The sequence below is a fragment of the Charadrius vociferus genome, unplaced genomic scaffold (genome assembly GCF_000708025.1).
Source record: "Charadrius vociferus isolate BGI_N301 unplaced genomic scaffold, ASM70802v2 scaffold450, whole genome shotgun sequence".
Lineage (NCBI taxonomy): Eukaryota > Metazoa > Chordata > Aves > Charadriiformes > Charadriidae > Charadrius > Charadrius vociferus.
Genome location: NW_009646931.1, coordinates 3,578,481 through 3,604,346, shown reverse-complemented (window position 1 = coordinate 3,604,346; position 25,866 = coordinate 3,578,481). Strand labels below are relative to the sequence as shown.

Below are 25,866 nucleotides of genomic sequence, written 5' to 3'. Positions count from 1 at the left end.
ACCTCCCCGGCAGATGAAATTTCATTCCTCTCTTCATCTTCCATCTCCTCTGAGGAAGACCTGACCAACTGAAGTACCTCACAATGGGCAATGGATTCAACTTGGACATTGAAAAGAAAATACCACAAAGCAGAGAGTGGATCAGTGAATATTTTGCCTGGAGAATGTCAGGCAAATAATACTGAAAATGTCAGGAATGATCCCTTGGTAAAACTGCAGCACCTGAAAGAAGACTTTGATCCAAATCCAAACCTCCACAGAACTGAGGGGAATCCAGACTGGAGGCTCAACTGACAATAGTGCAGGTCAGAGGGGAAGAAACTTGATTCAGCTTGTTTTAGAGCTCAGGCAGGCAAGAAACTTTGCTGCTAATTCTAACTTTGGCTTCAGACTAAGGCTGTGTTTTAATTTTGTTTAAAAAACATTTAAAATACAAAAATCTCTCTGCAGCTTCAACTGAAACACTGTTTTGCAGATGAGCAAAATATTAGACAAGACCTTTTTTAAAATTAGTACAAACCAGAGATAGCATGGACCTAGATGATTTTTTTGGAAGAAATGAATAAAGGACAGCAAGGCTTTGGACCTTCTTTTTTGCACAAAGATTCATTTTGGAGCAGTGTTTCTTGAGACTGATTAAAACAATTTAGAAGAGACTTTCTGTAATTTAACAATCTAATTTACGTGCACAAAGGCTTCATCATTAGTTATTTAAAGAGGAGAGGAATACGTAGTTTTTTCAGCTAAGACACCTGATTACATGTTGTTTTGCTGCAGTAAGTTTAAGTTGAATATTTGCAAGAGAAGAAAAGAAGACAGCATAGAAGAGATTGTGGCAAAAAATCAGTATTCTCTTCATAAGCTCTTTCATACATAAACCTGGACATGTAACAAATGGTTCTACAAAGTCTTCAAACAAATGCAGTATTTAAGGGCATCAACTAAAAACATTCTCCATACCTTTTAGCACAGCAATCTTCTAGCCACTTTTTTTTTGCATAAAGGCAGATGCCTACCTCTGTTGGACAATTCCTTTTTCTAGAAAAAAAAGTGTGTGTAATTCTGTATGATCTTTAAGTGAATAGTGTCCCTCCAGTCTGTTATTTACATACATTTTTTACAGGATAGTTCAGAAATAGCACACAGTAAAGAGGACTTATTTGCAAAGACACGGTACAATAGGTAATCTTTACGTAAGCACCGTGAAACTGAGGAACAAACCTCACCCTACTAGAAGTCTTTCACAACAAATCAAATCCAGCTAGCAAGTCCAGTAGCTCACTAAATCTGTGTTGAGGCAGATCTTTTTTTCCAGCAACCAAGCGTAAAAACAGTTCAGACACAAAGACTTGTGTCAGAAATGACATCCCGGACTCCAAAAGATACTCTTTGCAGACTGCTGTCTAGTGAAATTGCATCTCCTAAACACAGCACCCCAAGATATTCAATACTGCCAGAAATTCATTATGAGAATGGTCCCCACAAGCACCCATCACAGGAGTTGAAAACTCAATCCTACACCCAGCAGATAATCAGGAGTGCAGAATAGGATCTGTGCACCCCAGAACAGGGTGCCAAGTAATTATTATGTGTGGAGCAGGGTAAGCCCAGGTATGGCCCCACTTCTCCCTAAAAAGGAGAGAGCTTACAGTTCTTTAAAAGACTACTCTGTGGAAAAAGTGGTGGATAGAAAAAATCTTGTAACATCCTAAGTTATGCAGTTTCCCTTGTTCCCAACTAATCATAAGCTAAAATCTATGCTGATAGGAGTATTATAATCTCCTTTTAAGTACAATTTATCCAGAGGAGTGTCTCCAAGCACACAAATGCATTCAAGTTCAAGCAGATGCTAGGAGCATGGAGCGAGTAACACAAACTCCAAGCAAGGAGTGGAGAAGCTGCAAGGACGCTGTGTTTCACACAGAAAAACTGTGCTCAGGCACCTATTTAAAGTGGGTCATGTACGATAGGAGGCTGCCAGAGGCTCATCAGGGACACGCAGACTTCGGAGAAACTAATTGTGAACACTGAGCCCGTATCAGTGCATTAGCCCCACAGCACAAGAACAGCACTTCCAGAAGAATTAGAAAGCTGTGATCTGCCCAGAAATAATAAGGTAATTGTAGTGTCTTTTTACAAAGTTCACAGAGAGTTCAATATGACTGAGAAATCTGGCACTAAGCAGACTGAAGGCTGAACAGTTTTGCCAATACTACTCCATTAATGGGTCAAGCGCTCTGCGCAAATTTTCAAACTCCTGCAACAAAAACGTTTCCTAAATGCAGCCTAGCTTTCTGGGTTTTCTATTTCAACTGTGGAAATAAGGTTTACAATTGTTTAAGGCTACTGTTATCCTACAAAAGAGAAAGGGATGGCATGCAGTATGTAACAGTTTAATTCTAAAGCTTGCTATTGCTCTCCCAATCAACACTACAGCAGTTTAACATTTACATTACCAAAGCATTTGTTTACCCAATCAATGGCAATACTCAAAAAGTGCAACAGCATCACACACAGTTTGATACGGAAAGCTGTAGGCACAGAGCAAGAGCAGAATATATCCGTCTACAACAGTACAGGTTAGAAATGCTGAACTAAGTTCAGTCTCTATCCAGACTGAGACCCCTCAGTCTGAGGAGTGGTTAAGCAACCTGTTTCAGTGAAGACATGGAAGAGACCACAGTCTACCCTTTAAACTACAGAAAAGCAAATGCAGTAAGCACGCATAGTATAGCAAACACTATTTCTTTCCACTGGCACAGGGACTGAAAAGAAAGACTCCACTGAAACACAGTGAAGCAGATTTTTCCCTCCTTCTAGTTTTGACTCATATTGTTTGGAATATGGCTGTCACAGAACTTTAAATGTTTTTCAGTCATTGAGTGAGGAAGAGTATCACGTTTCTGATGCCCTTTGGTGCCAATAAGTGACTATTATCACAGTATAACAACAATCTCTTGTTTCCACATTTTTCTCCCTTACCTCCTGCACAAAACAAGTACTTATGGAAAGTACCATGTTTCAGTTAGTAGGAGCTAGTGACATACTGAAGGTTAAATTCCAGCAGAAAAGGGAAGAAGATGAGAAAACAATCAGGGACTGGGAAAGCAGGTGTCAGCACTCTGCCAGCATTGAGCTTTCTCTGGCCCCTGTTTAGCACAAACTTTGGATCTACTTGGAGAAAGTTCTACTTTTGACTTGCACTGATTTAACTGGAGAGGGACAATTGCACAAAATACAGTGTTTTATTCCTTTCTCCTCTACCGATGCTTCTACTGCCTGTAACTACAACCTAGGCATCTCCCAAGCACAATTTATCCCAAAAGTCAAAGATGACTTTTGGGATAGGATGAATCAGCCTTTGACAATGACTGTTCTACTCCATTAATTATGAACAGAGCCAGCTTGTAACACAACTAGCTTAAACTCAATTGTTTAACTACTAAGCTACTCAAGTTAAGAGATAAGAACCTTATCCCATGTACTTAAAACCTGAAGTTCAAGTAATAGTAAGCATATCTATTAAATATCTGTATGATAATGAAACCTAGAATCCTTTTTATTGCTTAGCAAGGCTACATATTTGTGCCTGCTCATTTCTTAGAAGTAACAGGATTTTGACAGCAAAGTGAAATGAATACAGAAGTCTTCTTAAATTTGTATGTCAGAAACCTCAAAGTTGAAAAAATCTTATCTCCCTGGCACAGAACCCAGAGGTTTCAGAAACACAAGAGGACACTTCCTGTTTCTGGAGAAGGAAAGCACAAGACAATGAAAAAAAGTCTTATATCCGATAAGCTTCTAACACACTCTAGAGAGCAACCAAAAAAAAAAAAAAAGTCTTCCTGAAACCTGAAAGAAAGTTACAATCTCCTGCTTTGATTTCATGAGCTTGCTTGGGGAGTAAACAATCTCTTGACACCAGTTAGCAGCAATTATTTCATCCACTGCTAGAACAAACCAGCTACCATATATTTGTTTCCCAGCTACCCCAGTCCTGAAATGTTAAATCTCCTGCTGTCTGCACAAGCAGGCACTCACTGCTTTCAGTTCAATGCAAACTGTTCTAGACATCAGAGATACTACATGTACTTCTGAAGGCTGTATGTTTTATTGTTCCTGCTTTAAAATAGAGGTCATTCTAACTGAATGTATCTATTCGCTCTTTTTTCATGGCAAGCAGCTTTTAAACAGGTTAGTAGAGCCTGTTCATAGCACGCAGAGTGATGCAGGGAGAAAGATGCTCTTCCCTCTACACTGAACTAATCTCAGTTCAATGTGTGAACTTATCATCGTAAGAATAATAGTCTCTGTGTTTTGGAGAAACTAAGCAAATTAAGCTGAGTAGTAATTGATGTGGTTAAATACAGGATAAACAAATACCGGAAAAATGTCAGCATCGTTCTTGAAAAGATATGGAAGCTACACAGCATGTACCAGGGGTTCTGCCAGCAAGCAAGGCTGCTTACATTGGCCACAATGTTCTTCCAAAAAAAGATAGGCTATCCTTTGAGAATAAAACAGTGCCCTGGGCTTTTTTTCCCTCTCTCTTCCAAGTAGTTAAAAAAAGGACTTCACTGTCAAAAGCCAAGACTAACAGTTTATGCTGTACTCTTGCAGAGAATCACCAAAAAGTAAGACCACGATTCAATAAAAACCTGCACTCAGACATAACCCTTAGGAAAAACAACAGGTAACTGTTGTAACTGTCACAGAGCCTGTCACCTCCTTCCCACCCCAGCCTTATCCCATCATAGCTCCAACGCAAAATTGCTCCAAATGCAAAATTTTCAGTTATAAGATTTATAACTCCTCTGGAGACAAGGAGTCGGAGGTCCATGTAGAACCCAAACTAATCCTAACTTCTGATCTATGTGGAACTCATCTATCAAATCTTTTCAATGCCAAAATGAGGGCAAAACGTATGACAACTTCTATACACCTAAAGCTCCAATGAAGTATTCTCAGAGATCTACTTTAATACCCTAAACCTTTCTTTCCATAGTTATATATTACAGTCTACTGCAGTAAATACTGGAATGCAGTCTGAACAAACACAGCTACCCTCCTTCTGAATGACAGCAACCTGACCACCTCACAGAATCACTTGGCCAAGAAAAAGAAATCCATCAATTTGTATTCTATCAGTCCCCTCTGCAGTGCTGAGTCAGGAAGAGATCCATCACATCACAGCATTTTCATTCAAAAACTTCACAAAACTTCTCCACTTGACAGCTCACAAACAAACCAATACCTTGTGGCAGACTGCATGAAAACAAACAGAAAGAAACAAACAGAAAGAAATGGCAGGAAATCTTTTCTTATTCTGATGAGGGAGGATAATTCCTTCTCACTTGCATTATATCTCAGAGCACCGTCAAGTTTTTATGATAACCTATTTATAAAAACAAAGCAAATCCCCAAATCCTTAGTCTTCTGTCAGACAGGCACAAATGATTAGAGAAGTTATTCATAAAGCTCAAGGACACTTTTCATTTATCATTTTTTGTTACTTCTCACACAGATTTCAAATGATACAGTAAGACAGCAGCTTGCAATGTACAGTATCGTAATGCTGTTTTCAAGACTAGTATTCAGTTTTGCATGCAATTAATGACTGAGTCATCCGGCAGTTGCCTAAGCAGCAGTGGAACTGTACAGCACAAACCTACGTTTTAATTTACATCATTAACCCCAATGATTTTTCTCCAAATAGCTGAAACTGTTAAGGATACTGCAAATTATAAACTAACTAATATAACCATTGCAAGAGCACATGAATGTCATTGATGCTAAAGCATTACCGTATGTAAATGAGACAGATGACAAGCAGGTTGGAGTCTGGAGATTCATGTGGTTGTTGCCACAGTAAATGTCATGAGCATGCTGCACAGGGCTTCTTCTAAGAGGTGACAGGGTCCTTGTATTAAAAAAGCTTGAAAAAGGCTGCACAAGAGGTCAGCATCCTCTACCTATTCCCTTCCACACTAATTCCTCTCTTTTGATTTTGCCTGTAAAACTAGTCTTTATACTCCCTTGCCTGACAGACAGGTTAGTTCTGACTAAAAGATTACTATTATCACTACCCAACTTCGTGCGCTGACTTGAAAGCATCCATTTTGCCAAGCAAAAATCATCACTATATTCTAGCCTGGGTATACAAAGGGTTTCTCAAGCATAAGTCTTAGGAATGACTGAATTGTCTTAGCTTAAGTTTAAAAACTAAGCAGAATCAGAGCTCAAATAAACAAAAGCAGACAGTCTGTATGATGAATGTCAGCACACAAGGCTGAAATATTTGATTCTGAAAACCAGCTCCTACAAGAGATACGGCAGGCAATTCTTCATCAGTTAAGCCCCAGCGAGGTGGGGACAAGGCTAGGGCTGAGAACACAAAACGGTCATGATGTTTAATCTGCAAAATAGAATTCGTTTCTAGAATTAAATATGAACTGTAAATTGAAACTGGTTTGCTTCAAAGTGAGGCCGAAAGGCATTACTCTGGGCCATCTGTGACATCATGTGGGTGTACCAGACTTCCGCAATCAAACTTAACAGCATGAAGTGCTTGAGGTCTTGAAAGGGGAGAAGAATCAATTTACCACCTTTAAAATTTATTTATGCACCAAGTATTCCCCAAAGCCTGTGTAGTGAACATATTTAGCACAGAAAGCAAGAATCAACTCCATTTCCTTTAACTTCTGTATTTCACTTCTAGTGTAAACAGGAGATGACATTGACTTCTTTTTTTCTACCCTTGTTGAAGAGCTGGCTACAAGTGAAGTGAGATAGCAAAACACAATACACAAATTAAAAGTTAAGGCCTTTAGAGGAACAAATGACTGTTACATCCTGTGACATAAAGGGCAAAAATGTAATGAAGGGAATGCTTTTTTCCTCTGTGCACTTTTTCCCACTAATTACTTAACTTCTATGACAGCCAAGCAGATTACTGCTTGACCAAAAGCAGACATTACCTCCAAAGGTTGATCGAGTCAGTTAAACACAGGAACATAAATGACAGTATATTACTTTGTTAGTTCATAAGACAGTCCCTTTGTTAGCCTGGAATATCATGAACATACTATTATCACTAGAAATAGTTCTGTCACATTAGAATGAATAACATCAGACAGGCAGTTTAAAATCCAAAGCCTATTAGAGCAAACTTAGCTAGTCTAAGTGAGGAACTCTCAGGGAAGCTATGCTCAATTTTTCCCAGCAGCCAGGTCACAGAATCATGGAAATAGTTTAGGTTGGAAGGGACCTTAAAGATCATCTAGTTCTAGCCCCCCTGCCATGGGCAGAGACACCTCCCACTAGACCTGGTGGCTTAAAGCCCCATCCAACCTGGCCTTGAACACCTCCAGGAATGGGGTCTTCACAGCTTCTCTGGGCAATTTGTTCCAGTGCCTCACCAGCCTCAGAGTGAATTTTTTTTTTTCCAGATATCTATTCTAAATCTACCTTCTTCCAGTTTGAAGGCATTCCCCCTCATCCTAGCACTACATGCCCTTGTAAAAAGGCCCTCTCCAGCCTTCTTGTAGACCCCCTTCAGACACTGGAAGGCCGCTATAAGGTCTTCCTGGAGTCTTCTCTTCTCCAGGCTGAACAACCCCAACTCTCTCAGCCTGTCTTCATAGGACAGGAGCTCCATCCCTCTGAGTGTCTTCGTGGCCCTCCTCTGGACTCACTCAAACAGGTCCACGTCCTTCTTATGCTGAGGGCTCCAGAGCTGGACGCAGTCCTCCAGGTGGGGTCTCACAAGAGCGGAGTAGAGGGGCAGAATCACCTCCCTTGACCTGCTGGCCACGCTTCTTTGATGCAGCTCAGGATGCGGTTGGCCTTCTGAGCTGCGAGCGCACATTGCCAGCTTACGTCCAGCTTTTCATCCACCAGTACCCTGAAGTCCTTCTCCTTAGTGCTGCTCTCAATCCATTCTCCACCCAGCCAGTATTTTTGCACTTTTATTTGACTGGTCCAACCAGTCTTTTTCTGTCTCATTCTGCAGGACTTTGAAAGAAAATACAAGAGGTAAAAAGTAAGAGGAAGAAAGAAAATAAGCAGGCTACACAAAGCAAATACACAGCATGATCCCTGATATCTCCTATCTCCTTTCTATACTTAAAATTGTTGCTTACAGATGTTATTTCATCCATAAAAGAAACCTCAAATACAGCAGGCAAGAACATTTCCTCATTCTTCACAGGCAAATCTAAACTAATTCCTCTCATTCATCCTAGCAGTTATCAGAAGAAATGGAAAAGCAGGGAGGTACTTTAGATTTAAGTCAAAATAGACATCAACTTTATATGTTCATGGCTTTTCAACTTCAGGCTTATTTGTCTAACAAGTAGATATATTTTTATTTGATCAAAAATGATGAGGAACTGTATTCATATTAATTCTTACTGCTTCCCCTTATCCTCACCTTCCCAGTATCACAGAAGACTGAATAGCTCCCCCCAAGCCATCAATTTTCTAGTTTCCCCCAGTTTTCATTTCATACTGCTTATTGCCAGCAAGCAGGAAGTGCAAAGCAGGTCCATGACCAGAAACACAGTAGGGATGAGTTGTTGTTTGCTTCTTTAATTTATCAATTCATATTCCACAGCAGTAAAACTTCAACAGCAGTCACGACAGGATTAAAAATTCCTACATTCCTCTTTTTTTCCACCCCTGCAAAAGAACCAACTACTCTTTAACCATGAACCTGTGAAAGCTGGAAACACACCCCTGCACATTCTGCAGCTCTATATGTACATAACTTGGGCCTTCGGCCATTTAGGTTATTATTCATTCTCCCTACCAATACTGTACCTTTTCTAAAGTTTGGTGCCAACCCAGCTTGAAGGCCTCAAACATCAGAGAACCAACAGAAGATGTGTAAATTTTTAATATGAAGTCAATCAAGTAACTGATTTCACTAGATAAAGGAACTAATTTTGTAATTACGAGATGCCAACTACCATCTAGATAGTGCATTTCCAGAACAGTGTATTAGTTTGTTTTCCCAAAAGACAAAATGCTGAGTATTACTGCACCAATATTTAAGTTATTTTTACTTCTACTTCTAGAAAAAACATCTTGCTGTTGCCCTGCACTCCACCTGCAGAACAACCAAATAAAAGTCTTTAAATATGGTGGTAACTGCCACAGAGAATCTAGAAATCCTAAGTTTAAACCATGTATTAGAGGGGCGATATTTTATGTTGAGGAGAGCATTTGCACAGAGGAAGAGTATTTTATTAAAAATAATAATGACTGCAATTCTTGTCATCCTGGCACTACTCAAGAATTCAAGTCAAACTCACTGAACAGTTCTGTTTGGAGAAAAAAGTGAGGGGTATAAAGGATCAGTGGTGTGAAAAACATATCCCAGCAGTCACAGGGGGTGATTTAAGCTTCCAGAAAGGAACCCAGAAGGGTGGGTCTCAAGGTGTTTTGACTGAGATGCTCTCATTTTGCATAATCTCTTTTTATAGAATTTAAAAAAGCCTGGCAGAAGGAAAGGCACACAGCACTGGAAAACAAAAACTGCTTGAAAAGATGCAGAAAGCAAATTGGCAGGAATCCAGCAATATTTGTACCATTCAATCCGCATGCTTGTTCTTTTTCCATCGGGATCGCCCGTCTTCTCCTTAAAGCATTTTGAAGGATATTTGCCCCATAGATAATATGGGGGTGGGGTGTTCCCTCCTTCTGTGGATGCTTTTTAATGGGCTCAATGAAGTAATCCCCATGGGGCAGATGGAAATATCCAGTCTGAAAATAAGCACAAAAGAGTTAATCTCTACTGTCCAGTACTGGAAGTAAAAAATAAAATAAGAGTCTTTTCATATCACCATCCTTGAGCTTGTCTCATAAGCCAGTCATTACACTGCAGAAATAAGAAAACAACAGTTTTTTAGCATTATTTTGCTACATATGTGAAGGATGCTTTGTACCTCACAAAGGCATAACAGTCCAAAGGGGAATAGAAAAAACATCCTCTTCCTAATAACCTGAAATCCTGTATACTGAGGCAGAGGCTCCCATATTTGTACTAAATATGGTCTAAAGTTAATTTGTCAAAGACGATGCACTAGAAAGATTTGTGTCTTGTTCTTCTGGTGTTTTGCATCCATTCCCCAGAGAACAAGCCCTGAATAGAAGCTGTTTCATAAGTGCAAAGCATAACTCTGCTCCTAGCTGCAATTCCACAGTCAGATTAGGGAACCCATCAGATGGGCTGGACTGTGTGGTTCACCCTCAACTCAGACTACAAACCTCTCTTGCCCCCAGGCTTCCCATGGAAGTATCCATGATTTCCATGGATTCCATTATCTTCATGGATTTCCATGAAGATAATCCATGAATTACATCAGGTTATTGTGATCGTGCAATAGACCTGCTTAATAAAGGCTGCAACATTTCTTATGCTATAAATTCTGTATCAACCTCCCAGCTTTGGCTGAGGTACAGGACCTTCGATACTCATCTGGCCTACAGCGGGCCAGTTTACACGCCTCCCTCTGCCGTGATCTGAGACACCCATGTAACCAGACACAGACTTCCTTGGTCCCTTGTATCTCAGCTTTTTTGCAGGGATTGTTAACATTGCAAAACCGTTGTATGGCCCTTCCACGTCAACATATATAGAGCATACTAAATCTAATGCAGCAACACTGCGCTCCTGCAGCTGCTGTATTAAAACTTGCAAGGACAGACAAATTAAATAAACCGTTTGAAACACTCTTACAGTTTCCCTGGACAGTTGGGAAAGCCAGTATGAGGGTAAGGACAAGAGGGAAACCATATGAATGAAGGAAAAGCATTCTTAAAAAATAGCAACTATGGGCTCTGTGTACTAGGCAGCTCAGCGAGATCTCCATACCACAAGCTTCAAAGTCCCCTCTACCAGACACCTTCTGCCTCCACTCTGATTGCCACAGGCCCGATACATCCCACAGCAAACTTGTACAACTTAATAACTGTGACTGTCATTTCACAGAATTTGCCCAACTGTTCTTAAGAGAAGAAACTCTTTCCTTGCAGTTTTCCAGTGCAAGTCGAAGTTTAAAAGCCAGAGGTTGGCCTTGATTTGAAGCCTCGGTAATATCTATAAAGTTTCACAGGTTCAATAATCGAAATCACATAAGTTTGCTCATCTGGGATTACAGTTACTGCCTGTATGTTTTTTGTTTCATTTTTAAGAAAAATGGAATCAAGATTTCTGATTTTTAAACATGAAATCCAAAAATGCTCAGGTTTCTTTTTAAATTATAAATCAAGGCTACTTTTGACATAGGAGCTGAGACACACTACAAAAGCAATAAATCCCATGTTCAGACTGGATAAAGTGTAACTTTCCTCCTGCTGCTTAAGGAATCAAAGCACCATCACAAAACTTTGCCCATTTCATTCCACAGCATTTGATCTGCCCTGGATATACTGGAAGTCTGGGTTATCTGACCTTCTTCTTCCTGTTGTGTTTTTTAACTCAGTTGGAACCAGGAAGAACTAACCATCTTCACCGCAGATCCTGATTTTATAGGGCAGGCTGATTAGTCACTGGACTATTATGTCAAAGTTGCATCTGTAAGAAGAAAGGCCAGGCAATCATACAAAAAATTAAGTATATTAGTAGTGACCTAATTTCCCAAGCTCCCCCAGCAATGCTTGCATGTTAAAATTCAGCTCTCCATCCAAGCTGTATCGAGCAGGAGAAAAAAGAAAAATCTATCATATTTCATACTGCATACACACATGCACACAGATGGCAGTAAAGGTTGTTCAATGAGCCAGCAAAAACTGGGTACTACAGCACCTGGCTTCAGACGTTCCCCCTTTTTTTTTTTAATTACTTTTTCAGTATGGAATATCTATTTTCACAGTCTTACAGGTTTTTGCTATAACAACTCTATCTCAAGCCATCCCTGTTCCAATACAGCCACACCACCGCCAACCAGCTAGCATTCTGTGGACATTTGTTAAGTTCAGCAGTACGACTGTATCATCCCACCCACCTGCGGCAGAAATCTTGCCAGTCTTCCTCTAAATCTGGGATGAAACTAGGAGTTGTCCCTCCTGTCCTCTGCAGTAACTGCTTGTCTGCGCTAGTTCATATACTGTTCTTGTCACTTCCATTGTAGCACTTTCCAGGAGTATGTGTGGCTCCTTAACTCACATCTATTGTATGTGCTTCCTTGTTTACATTGACAGACAACTGAATGTGTGCAAAAACACAGTTAGCAGCACTGTCCTTCTCTGTGCCGTAATTACTACCTTCCCGCTTGTCTCCTTTGTTACGTGAGGCAAGGTCCAAGAGAAACTTTCCGCACTTCATGCAGAAAAAGTGGAAATCCTTAATGTCCTTTAATTTCTGGAAGAGGCCATGTCTGTGTGTGAGATCTCCCCTGAAGAAACTTACCTCAGGCGTGTGTAACTTCCACATGATAGCTTTAACATTTGTTCTTTAAAAGAGGTTGACAACAGCCAGAACAGACCTTTCACACTTGTTGGCTACAGTTTGCTGAATCTTGGGAAGATAAAGGCTACTCCTATACCTGACACCCAGACTGAAGTCACTGTAGAGCATGAAGAAGTCTGAGGGACTATTTTACCAAGGAGACACTCCAGACTGCAGAGTGTCATCAACTCACAGCTCAACTCGCCACAACAGCTCCTGACACCTTGGGACTATCAGAAAAATCTGTACTTACTGAAAGGCAACTAAGCCTGTAGAGTAGCAAAACTAAGCTACAGCTAGAACTGCCGCCAGCTCAGAATAAAACAAGAAGAACCCTGGGTATATTTTCAGGTTATGCACAGCTCTTGGTGGTTGGCTTGGCAATACTGCCGGGCACACCTACAAGGGCCATTTCAGGCACTAATGCAACAGTGCATCCCCGAAAACAACTGATGGGATGGCACTGAAATACGTAAACCAGCTTTGTCACCAAAGAGAGTGCAACTGTACCTGTCAGCCCACAGCCCTCTTCTGAACCACAGACACAGCTTGTTGCAGTTTCTCTGGTTTTAGCTCTGACCTCACAAAGACTACTGAAAAACACTTTTAACCTCAACCTAAAAAGTGGTTCTTGGGACCACTCCTTCACTTCTGTTGCTTCTTGCAGGGTTTTAAAGTACCAGTACCATGCATTCAAGGCTACAAGTCAGTAGGCCAGTGTTCTGCATCAAACTCCTGGATTAACCCAAAAACATTTGGGAACAGGTATCCTTGCTTCTTTCCCATCCCAAACTACTGGTTCCTGCCATCAAATTATGGCCACGAGTCCCTCCACTGTGCAATCTGAGGAGGGAGGAAGGAGGAACAAGGATACATTGAGCATGTATTGCCTCTAAACTCATTGTAACATAAAACCTGCATCTTTATTTCATTTATGGAACAGACCTGATATTCGTCATGAGGCTGAACGTGCATTAAGCACTTGGGAATCCTCATAGAAAAAATGAGTTATAAATCATCACTATTGTGTGAAACTTTCTCCTGTTTTGTGTAGGTTTACAGACTAAAGCCCAGCTCTACTCACAGTATCTAAAAAATCTGCAAAGAAAAGGCTAGGGTGACACTGTGTTACTGTTCTTACACAAAAGATCCAGCAGAACACACAGTTTTCCAAGTACTACACTTCTAAATAAGGTGACGGATTGCAAGTTGCAACAAAATTGATCCAAAAGTTCTCATGGATCCTAAATTCTAGTAGCGATAGAATTTATTTAAACAAAACTGCCTGCTCTGTCTGTAACAAATTCCCCAATAAGTCAAGATACTCATAAGCAATCTTTCCTTTCACTTGAACTTTGTGCTCTGGGAGTTTCTGAAAGAGTTTGAAATTTGGATGAAACCATCATCACTACAATACAAAATCAGAGAAATGCCATCACGTCCTACATGGCACTTCAGTGCTATCTGCACTCAGATACCCAGTAAGGACAGCTGCCTCCATATGTTCCTTGTTACAGGACAGAGACAAGATATTGTAAACGGGACAGATTGTCTCTCTCCGAAGGTGTCAGGGTGTTACCAAACATCCCTGGGTACTTCCTCTTCCCAGACAGTTTTCAACACATGGCTATTCTCTAGCCACGTTGCTACCTGAAATCAGCGCATGCATTGCCCTAATTCATCTTGCAACTGCAGTCCTCATGGTGCTACAGCACGTGGAGAAAGAAAGCTGGAAGAGGAGATGAAAACAGAGAAAGTCAAATGATTTGAATAGATTCTCTGGTCTTTATTACTACTCCCAACCACCAGTCCAAGAGGAGATTAGGGTTCTTGAGACCAGTGTCTTAAATACAGCTCTGCATATGTGGTACAGAAATGTTCTATGTCCTGTGTTACCTGAAGTACCATAAATCAAAGCAAATTTAAGCAGGGTCAGGAACTGTAGACCTTTCTGCACAGCCATATTACAATCATGACTGCAAAAGCAATGGAAGAGTGATACCAAAAATGTGCATTACTCTGTATCATCTAAAAAATCCGTAAAACATTATGACATGCTCCACTTTATTATCTGCAAATGGCTGCACTGGGTGCCTGAACTTACAAGAGGTAATAAAACATAACATTTAGCTCATATAAAAGATGAGTTCTGGAACCTGCCTAAAAAATTCCCCCTAATTCTAGTACCATGTAATTTTTACAATGTCTAAAAACATCTGTCAGTTCCACTTTTGCACTACAACAAGAACAGGAGCTGATACTTTCCACGAGAAAAGTTCTTCTCATGGCTCTTCCCAGAGGTAACTGGAAGATAAGCTAGGCATTTGTATATCTCCTAAATCAAAATCCTTTATCCTTGCTTTGTTTATCCTGAAACTATTTTATTATTGACTGAATGGCTGTCAGGTAGAAACCATGACTTTCATTCCTGTCCGGAATCATAAAGAACAGCACACACATGTTATACTCCAAATTACAAATTTAAAAAATCCATCAATTGCACAATCTATCAGTTGGAAGTATAATGACCCTATACATTAGCAATAGTGAATAAAATCATCATGGTTTTAACAGTGAGAAACATGGTTCTCTCAGGAATATTCCATTACTGTAAAAAAAAAGAAATATTTCATATTTGAAATGCTAATCTACTGGGGCAAATAGTATTTTTTAAGAATTCATATTCCTGCTCTGTCTGACAGAGAAATGTCTCATAGAGATACGTGTGTAAATTTACAGGTAAAGCCAATTAATGAAATCAGAGTGGGAAATGCACCATCCCCGCCAGTGCTGCTTGGGATGAAGTGACTGTAAAACTCCACTTCCAGCACACAGATGTGCTTTCCAACAGCTTCCAGAGACTTCCAGCTCTTACTGAACTTGTGCTTTGCACTTGCACTTTCGTCCTGCACAGGCTATACACCAAGGAGTGAAATGCTATGACCAACTGGAAGAAAGCACCACCAATCTTCACATTAAACTCATTTCAAAGCACTCGGAGCCGGAAAAATTGCCTTTGCTGATTAAGGACTTCTTTAGTTTTGCTCTTTATATCTGTCCTTTTCTGACTCATAATAGCAAGAACTTTTCATTTAAAGTCCATCAGACTTCAAGCTACGTATACATACAACATATGCTTTTTCTTTTAGTGGTCTGCTGCATCATCCACTTTTGAGTGCACTCACACGGCCTCAGAATACACAAAGGAGTACCGTTATGAAAGCTTCATCGGAAATAAGCCAGCCTTATTTACGCTCATTAGAGAGTTTAGTTTTCACCACAGAAAAAAATAACTGCAGCCAAGTTTCCCTCACTTAAACTTCTTTATGAGAAGCTACCATGTAAAACAGTAACAGAAATGGCCAGAAAATAGTGGGTGTGGGGGCTGTGTGTGCATGTGTGTGTATGCCTACACGGGAAAATCTAAAACTCTACCACAGAATTTTTTTCCAATGTGTTGTTCTCCTATTCTTCAAATCTCTCATTTCACCCCCAAATTCTGACATACTTTTGCCAAAAACGTTTCCCAGAACGCATCTGGAAGGCAGTGACATAACTTAATGGGATTTTTAGTTCACGTGCCTCATTATTTTGACACAAACTGCTCCCTGGACACATCCATCTCCCACACTGCATGTCGCTCGCCAGGAGGAAATAGTCATCTTGGGACACTTCTGACTAAAGGTTTTCAATGAACTTTTTTGATTTTCAGTGGAAATCTGCATTTTACAGTGGAAAGCAGATATCTTTCACATATTTCTTTTGGTCAAAAGTTCAGAGGTTTTGTCAAAATATATTTTCTAGCAGAATTTTTTCAATCAATTCCATGTGGGAAGCTGAAGCTGAGTCCTGTGGGAAGGGAAAAGAGCAGCTTTAGCCTTGGCTAAGATTTTGTAATTGCAATGTTATTCCAGACAGGAGGGGCTGGAATTAATCAGTGTGTGTCAGGAGAAAAAGGGAGGGAAAAACCCAACAATTTGCAGTCTAAAGCTATATAACTGAGTACGTTGACAATAATGCCAAAAAATAATACCTGTCGTAAGAACAGTGTGTAACACACTAAAAACAGACAGCATTATTTCTGAAAACAGGGCAGTGATGGACTCTGGAAACACATCGAGTTTTTAGAAGTGATGTGAAACAAATATAAGAAGACAAGATGCTTTTTTTACCTTCAAGTACTTTGCTCCAAAAGTACTTACTTATTAAAACTGTAATGCATGGCAAGAGAAACTCGGTTTGAATAAAAGAATTTTCTAATTAAAGAAAAAATTGTGCCATAGGAAATGTGTAACCAGAGAACGTCAAATAATCAACCTGAACTGGTGAAGTAAATTATCTATAAACATTACACATGCTAAGTTTATTTTCTGTTTTCAGCTTATGACTTAATTGCTTTCTGTATGGCATTTTTTTTCCCCAAGGATCTTTCTCTTTGAGTTGTTGTCTGTTCCTATCTCTGCCAGAACACAAATCTACCAACATGCAGGTCCAGATGAGATTTTCACCTATGTCCTCAGCCAGAGCTACAAAAAAATCGACCTGCCATGCCGTTGCTCAGGCAGAAAGAGCAGTTTGATTGTTTTTTAGGTATTGTGAAATATGACAAACGACTTCTATGACCATCACCCACAAAAAAGGACAACACTCCAGCTCTTAACAGAGTTCTAACGAAAAAAAACTAAGACACTGGAACACATTTCATCAAAGCTTTGGTCCAAAATTAAAATAGTTTTTTTTTAAGACAACAGGGTAAGTAAAAGAACAGGATACTATCATATCGGAAGATTTTATACTCTTTTGTCACACTTGCTACTTCATACAATTTAGAAACTGCCAGAAAACTAGCCACAGGTGTCAAAAATGAGTGGAGTTAGGCCCTGCACGCTGTGGGCTCATAAAGTTCAATCAGACAAAAAGGAGAAAAATATCAATGCAAAGCCAAATTCACAGCAAGGTGGACTTTTGTGGAAGAAAATTAGGTATCAGAGGCAGAAGAAGAGTCTGATATCCTCCAGTTCTCAGGTTCTTAGCAGTCCTAGATACGTCAGAGATAAGGGTCTTTCTGGCTGGGGACATACCCTCAGCAAAGGAGAAAAGCCAACGTTCTATGATCACGTCGATCAGCTACCATACAACTACTTACAATACTTGATCACTCAGCTGACAGACTTGGCAGAGGATCATTACTCCAGGTTATGGCAACAGCTTGCTGGTGACCACACTCAGCTTCATTTGTTGAAGCCCCTGGCAAAATCATGGAGCAGATCCTCCTGGGAACTCTGCTAAGGCACACAGAAAATGAGGAGGTGACTGGTAACAGCCAACATAGCTTCACCAAGGGCAAGTCATGCCCGACAAATTTGGTGGCCTTCTGTAATGTGGTTACAGCGTCGGTGGATAAGTGGATTACAACTGATATCATCTACCTGTCATTACGCAAAGTGTTTTGACACCGTCCCACACAACATCCTGGTCTCTAAATTGGAGAGACATGGATTCGAAAGACGGAGCACTTGGTGGATAAGGAACTGGCTGGACGGTTGCACTCAGAGTTGCAGTCAACAGCTCCATGTCCAAGTGCAAAGCAGTGGCAAGTGGCATTCCTCAGGTGTTGGTACTGGGACCACTGTTGTTCAACATCTTTGTCAGCGACACAGACAGTGGGATTGCGTGCAACCTCAGCAAGTTTGCAGATGACACCAAGCTGTGTGGCGTGGTTCACGTGCTAGAGGGAAGGGATGCCATCCAGAGGGACCTGGACAGGCTGGAGAGCTGGGCCCATGCAAACCTCCTGAAGTTCAACAAGGCCAAGTGCAGGGTCCTGTACATGGCTCGCGGCAATCCCAAGCACAAATACTGGCTGGGCAGAGAATGGATTGAGAGCAGCACTGAGGAGAAGGACTTCAGGGTACTGGTGGATGAAAAGCTGGACGTAAGCTGGCAATGTGCGCTCGCAGCTCAGAAGGCCAACCGCATCCTGAGCTGCATCAAAGAAGCGTGGCCAGCAGGTCAAGGGAGGTGATTCTGCCTCTCTACTCCGCTCTTGTGAGACCCCACCTAGAGGACTGCGTCCAGCTCTGGAGCCCTCAGCATAAGAAGGACGTGGACCTGTTTGAGTGAGTCCAGAGGAGGGCCACGAAGACACTCAGAGGGATGGAGCACCTGTCCTATGAAGACAGGCTGAGAGAGTTGGGGTTGTTCAGCCTGGAGAAGAGAAGACTCCAGGAAGACCTTATAGCAGCCTTCCAGTGTCTGAAGGGGGTCTACAAGAAGGCTGGAGAGGGACTTTTTACAAGGGCATGTAGTGCTAGGATGAGGGGGAATGCCTTCAAACTGGAAGAAGGTAGATTTAGAATAGATATCTGGAAAAAAAAATTCACTCTGAGGCTGGTGAGGCACTGGAACAAATTGCCCAGAGAAGCTGTGAAGACCCCATCCCTGGAGGTGTTCAAGGCCAGGCTGGATGGGGCTTTAAGCCACCAGGTCTAGTGGGAGGTGTCTCTGCCCATGGCAGGGGGGCTAGAATTAGATGATCTTTAAGGTCCATTCCAACCAAAACCATTCTGTGACCCTACGATTAATTTCTTCTTTTCACTGCACTTGAGCAGGACAGATTAATTCCTCTTCCCACAGTTTAGGGGAGATGGGGATTTGGATGAAGGTTATCTAAGGTACCTTTTAAGAAGCTAAGGCGTTAAAAATCCACCCTTTATAAAAATGGGTAAGAGAAGGAAACAGTTCAAATCCTGTGTTCATTTGCTCGTCTGCTGTGCCTAGAAACAGTTCATTAAGTAATACTGATAGCCAGGAATAATTTTACTGTGAGCTTTGCATCTCTTACAGAATCTGAAGTACCCTGGCTACATTCATTTATACTTCAGGAAATTCTCTGTGAAATTAATCTTTTTCTCTGAGCATGAGAAAATACATCATAGAAACATGTAATTTTAAAATACATCTTTTTTTATACTTCAGGTCATGATGTCCTCCACTATCAATCTTTATTGTCCATTCATTACTTCTTCCAACTATTTTCTGATTATCCTTAGGAGAAACAGTTCAGGTATCTTATTCATACATTCACTTGTGGGTGCCCTGTTGGCTGTGGCTATATTTGCATCATAGAAATATCCCATCTTACTTTTTTTCTTATTATAGAAGATCCACCAATAAAAGATGATAACTGTGTCACCGTGAAGCTGCTTAGAGCCTCATTAGTCTCTATACAGGCTTCTGCTTTGAAATCTCCAGTCGTTGATAAGGAACGTGAAGCTGTGTTCCCACAGCTTCTACATGTCTAACTGTATCACAGTGCCCAGCAGCAGTCCCTTCGTGTTGTCCAATTCCCAGAGAGCCTTTCAGCTTCCTTCCAAATTCTCATTTTCTACTTTTTGAAATATGTCCCATTTGATCTGCTTAAGCCAGAACTGTCCTCCTTTGCTGCATCTAAAGTTCAAACACACCAATAAATTCCAACAGGGTAAAAATTTATTGTCTGTTAGAGGAGACTTAGAAACTAGCCATTTTTATAGTCTTAAAATACAGCAAAGATGGCATTTAATAAATCTTACAAAGCTTCCACTGCTGGTTATGTTAAGTTAGAACAAGCCTGTGTTCCCCACAGGCTAGGCATCCAGCAGGGAGATTGCATGGCACAGCAGACTCTTAATTCATTAACTCAAATACAGTTTGAACACTTATTCTGTTTACCAGTGTGATTTCCATATTGCAGCTGAGAGACAGACTGAAGTCCTGAACACTCCTGAGATCTGTGGCTCCTTTTGTCAACATTTCCTTGTCGCTCAATTGCTGACAAATATGTTGTGTCTTTGGAGAAGACAGTGTTGCAGTCCTTTGGGCTGCTTAATCTGCCCAAAAGCCAGTGAGGTGACACCACAGCAGGACAGGCTGAGTGGGTGGTGCCTAGTCTGTGCCTTGAGCCGGTCCACACAGCAAGTTGCATCACTCCAGAGGATAAAGCACACCCAGAAGTTTTTCCTCCTGCAAAAATCAGCTAGGTCACACAAGGCACTCCATTAAGCAAGGAGTATGAAAAAGTAGTCAATATAGCCTCAAGCTCTACCTCAGGGTGAATCTAATAGCAAGTTAAATCTAAATTAAAAATCAATAAGCTTTGCTATCCAGTCTGAAGGACACTCTCAGGTGAACAGTAACACAATATTTTTCTGAGCCTTTGACTCTTCCTCTTATCCATGCTTTCTCCCTCCCCCTTCTCCCCTGTTTTTGTACTGGAAGTTTTAATGGCAATTTGTGCTAAAAAAAAAAAAAAAAAAGCGAGCTGTTTCTCCAGGTGGAAGAGGCTTACTTTGACTATAGTCACGAGAGGGTGAGACTCTTGCAAGTTTTGACTCCATTTGGGATCCAAAAACAACTTGGCAAGTGTCACTGTTCTGAGACAAAACAAAATGTTTGCCCAATTCCTCCAAAAACAACCTTTAGTTTGGAAGAGTAGAAAAGAGCAACAGCTGTTTTATTCCTGGAAAATACTCTTGGAACATCTAATTCTTATCTTCCTAATTAAACTTGTTCAGACAGCACTGTATCCAGGGGGCTTACAGTGTACAAATAGGTGTTTTTTTCATCTCATTAATATCAGAACAGCCTCTCATGAAAATGAAAATAAACACTATGAAAATGGTTTCTACTACCCAGCATTTGAAATTCCCTCTGAGACTTTTGATAGCAGGATAAGAAGTCCTAAAGCTTTGATTTGGAAGCCAGTAAACTTTTACAGTTTGCAAAGAAGATCAAGTTCGACAATTTAAAGCCCATGTAACACTGACAGTAAAGATTTAAATGCCTGATTGGTAAAAGGTTCCTTCCCTAAACTGTGCTTTCTATTAATAATAAAAGCACAAGCAAGAGGATCCACAGAGCGGGCATGATCTCTAATCCTGGAGACAGAAAGCACCATGGCTGTTTTGCCTTTCTGCTCACTTATGCTCTAAAACTAATTTCAAGCTAGTGAGCATGACAATGTTAATACTGCAGAGCTCAAACTTTATTAGAGAATAACTAAATGCAAATATTTGATCAAATGACAAGTGGCATTGTTTCTAGTGACAAGTATTGTTTGTACTACTGTGACCCACAGGAACCCTAGTCAACAGCCAGAAAAGCAGAGATACAAACGATGACAGCTGCCACAACGTGTGCACATAGATGGAAGAAAGCACAATTATCCCATTTTTCAGTGGATGAAAGCCTGGCAGGAGCTTTACTCTGCTCAAGAGCAGAGCAAGGCAAGGTCACAGCCCAACGTCTTCCACTACTCTACAGAAATTATTTTGCTTGAAGAAACAGAAGTCTGAGAGGAAAAGCAACATCAGACTGGACTACAATGACCCACACCTGCTCACGCTCGTCTCCTAGCTTCATTCTGTCCAGCCCAAAAGCAAGCAGAGATGTCGAGAGCAGACAGCATATCTTAGGTTCGCAGTTGTGATCATAGGTGTGTTTGGGAGAAGGCTTCTGTCTCTCTTTTCTCCAAACTCATGAAGCCTCCGGCTGCACACCGCAGATGGGACTTAGGAATGAATTTCAGCATTCCTAGGAAGGATCATGCCACCACTTACCATGGAAGTGTCACATCAAGGTGACCTAAAAGGCAGTCCATACTGATGCGCTCACTCTCTTCATCACTTACCATTTATGCTTCCAATGCCTTCCTAGCAGGTGACTTCCCCACACCGAAGGGTAACCTCAGAGCAGCACTGTGACATGGAGTTTCAGCTCAGTGCCTACAGGAGGAATCATGGCTTCTGCTCAACAGCTGCAGCTCGAAACACACTGCCCTTGGTTCCGGGTGTGGTATGAGAAAACAGCTGCTCCATTTGCTCTGCACAGCCTTGCAACAGGCTGCGAGCAATGCTCAAGCTGCAGCTTGCTGCGCTATCACTGGGGAGGAATGAAGGGGGAGGGAGCTTATCAAAACCAAATACCTTACAAAACATAAAAATTCAGTCTGCAGTTGAAGGCAGCTGTGGCACATTAAGATATCCATGTCAAGTGAGTGATACACTACACTGAAAACGTTTTGCATCGCAAACAATGGCTGTGTTGAAAAAGGACTGAGAGTAAGAAATGGGATGTGAGAGGGGAGGGAAAATGAGATAACACCATAAGAACAAGGTTCACACCAAGTCCCTGAACTCAGATGACAGAGTGCAGTCTCCAGCATACAGCTGATGCTTAGCACATGGCAGTCTGGGAATCAGCATGATGATAGCTGGAAATCACAACAGAAGTCCTAAACTTCTGCTGGCCTGAGGCAAATCACATGCCACTCATTTGACTTTCCCTGTTATTTCTGTCCGCCTGAGAAAGGAGAACAAAGTGATTTTATGACTGCATCTGGCACACCACCATAAATGTCTTTAGAAATCTAGTACAAGTCTCAGCTCCCATGCATACCAAAGCTGAAGGCTGATCAGATTCAGCACTGGGTTCAGGTCAGTTTAAAAGCATAGAGCACTTAAGTTAGCTCTGAACTTGATTTAAATCCTCCCCTTGAAGCTTGAATTCTGACTGAGCACCCTTTCCGTATATGAGAGGTACAGTGCACACACTGATATGTCATCAAAATTATCTGCATGTGGGAGACACTACAGCTTGCAGGCAGAACATTAACAACTCTCTCAGAGGTGCAGAGGATGGCCTATGCTTTAAAATTCAAGTTGTGCGAAAAAAAAAACCAAAACAGTACAAAGAAAAGCCTGCAAGACAAATGCTCCTCAATGTGTTTCAGCACAAAACTTGGCAAGGTGTATACTGCATAAGAATCAAATCAAATTTGCTACAAACCCAATAACTGAGTAAACTACTTAAGCTAAGACTAGCACAAGATTCTGCTAATTCCAAGCCCCCCCCCAAGAGCTTGATCTGATGAAATACCAACTGCCTTCTCTACAGTGCTGAGACTTCAAGGTTCTCCTGAAGCTGGTGGGAAACGAGCAAGTTCAACACCCTCCAGAGCAAGGCCCTGTATAATGAGCACTTGAAAAGGCTGAAAAAGAGACAACATGAGGAAGCAGCAAGCAACACAGAGAAACTGGAGAGTTTCTGCCTGCTTGCCATGTGCCCTAGCACAAGAGGTAGAGAGCTTCAAAAGCAGCTGGCAGGTAACAAAACATTTTATCACCTAGGACATACTTAAGCTGAAGGAGCATTTGCCACATAAAATTGCTAATTGAAAATGTTTTAGAGAAATACCAGGAGTGGCTGGATAAATCCATGTAGGGAAGATTAGTCCCATATTTTTAAATAGAAAAATGCCATCTGCAGCTCAGAAACAGACAGCATGTCAGGATGTCCGTATTTGCAAGCCCTGTTCTTACACCTCTCCCCAGGAATCTGCTGTTGACCATTATTTCCTTCTGAAAGTCAGCAGTGTGCTCAACAAAGCCAAGGGTCTGGCAAATTAACACCCTCCTTCAACACAGAAATCACAATCTGCTGCTCAGGTGCTGTCTTTGTAGGAGCTTTTTCAGTAGATAAAGCGGCTTTCTCAGTTGAATGATTAGCCTTCTCGGCTGCTTTTGCAGCCCTGGGGGCTTGTTCCTATAGTGCCTTTCCTGCTCCAGGTCTCTATTTTCTTTTAGCCATAACATCAGCCCAAGATGCCCTCCTGGGACTTCATAGCAGGGCATGTGCACTCCTTTCTATCTCTTTAGACTAGCCGTTCTTGTCCCAGACTGACCATGGGGCTGGCTGGACTTTTGAGCTGATCTTGTACTGCCCATAGGTCTTAACTCCTCATGCAAGCAGCAACCACTTCCTTTAAAAAGTGCCCCTCTCCAAACTGTTCTTGGGGATATACTTTTGGCTGCTAGCAAAAGAAAAATGTTTTAGTTGTGCAGCTCACCCATGAAGATCAAAGGGATAAATTTCAGTCTAAAAATGATTAATTTAGGATTTTGATTTTTAAGTGTTTTGAAAACACGTGTTTGTTTCTTTTGTGGAATATTTCTGGAAAAAAAACAAACAGGTTTGTCTGTTGAAAAACCTATTGTTTTTATCTGACAGTGACAGAAGAATTAGATTTTCCTTCAAAATAATTCCTTAACTGCAAAGAGATTGCTTTTGCTATTTCGAAAATACATCACTGTTTGGAATAAAAGCATTTCATTTTGTCTTGCTTAAAAGCAGCAGTCAGCCTTTTAGGTTTGACTGTGGTATCCTGTAGCACAAAAAAAAGACAATATAGAGAAGAATTGGACTATTTATCTGAAAAAAAAATTGCAGTAAAACACTCTTTGGAACCAGGCAGGTGAGGAAAAGTGTTTTTCTTTAGTAAAAGGACTCATTTTCTTTCTGTTAAATCTCTGCTATCACCTCTTCTTTTGCTCATGGAATGTTAAAGTTTTGTCTTTAAAGCTGGCATGTTTTGAAATCCTCTTAATGTACCTTTCAGGAATTCAGAAGTGATGAAAATCCATTTTAATTTCAAAAAAGGCACAGATGCTCAGCATTTCTAAGAATTCAGCAGTTTGTTACTTTAGGATGTATAATGCTTCTTATGCAAAACAGATATGGTGATATGTAGGAAAATATGCAAAAGAATAAGAAAATACTTTTTGCACAGATCAGACAGATGTTGTCTACAGATGAAACACCTTCCTGAAGACACGCTCCTAGTCCTGTAGAATGAAACATTTTACTGAAAAAGTTTACTCAAACTTAAAAGATACTATCTTCAGCTCCTACTCATCATGATCCTTGCTAGTCTAAGAATACTGAAAATTCAAAAACTTGCTAACAATGGAAATAAATAAAAGGTAATGAAGACTAGATCATATACAGTCCAGACAGAACGCCAGTGGACTTAAGAGTTCTTTAAAAGACAGGTATATTTGATCATAACTCTCTAATAAGCTTTTGTGTGGTCAGAGGACTGTTTAGAAACAAATTTAGGAAGGAATTCAGGACTGAATCACCAGTAATTCACAATTCACTCCACACAAAGGTGAACTTACAAAGACAGTATGTACAATAAGCAATTCATTCTGCTCTCACTATTCACCAGAGTTGCATAGCTAAATACTGGAATTTTACTGCAGAAATCTTTACAACTGAGAGGTGATACTGTGGCTTTCTGAGAGAGACATTTTCAAACCCCTGATTTTTGTACAGGATGATGCCAGATCATGACAGAGGCACTGAAACATCAGTAATGAAAATGCTATGATTGAAAAACAATGTTTTTGCACTAGCCAAGCAAAAGCTACTTTTTTTTCCTCCCCAAAACAATTAAGGTGAGATTTCCTCAAGTTGATGTGTTTCTTTGTCAGTGCTATGTCTTTTTTCCTTCTTCCCTCCAACGATGAAAATGAGAAAACACTGAACCAAATACATCTCTGGCTCAACAACACTGATCTATTTGCAGCAGGAAA

The 25,866-nt window shown here is 40.8% G+C and overlaps 1 protein-coding gene across 1 annotated transcript in view; it reads right to left on the bottom strand.

Annotated features, from left to right (window-relative positions):
• ADAMTS12 (ADAM metallopeptidase with thrombospondin type 1 motif, 12) overlaps positions 1–25,866 on the bottom strand; it is a 165,669-nt gene that overhangs the window by 95,085 nt on the left and 44,718 nt on the right. Inside the window, exon 3 of the mRNA XM_009894723.1 lies at positions 9,591–9,765. Within this exon, the coding sequence (XP_009893025.1) occupies positions 9,591–9,765 (175 nt within the window). The remainder of the gene's footprint in view (positions 1–9,590; positions 9,766–25,866) is intronic.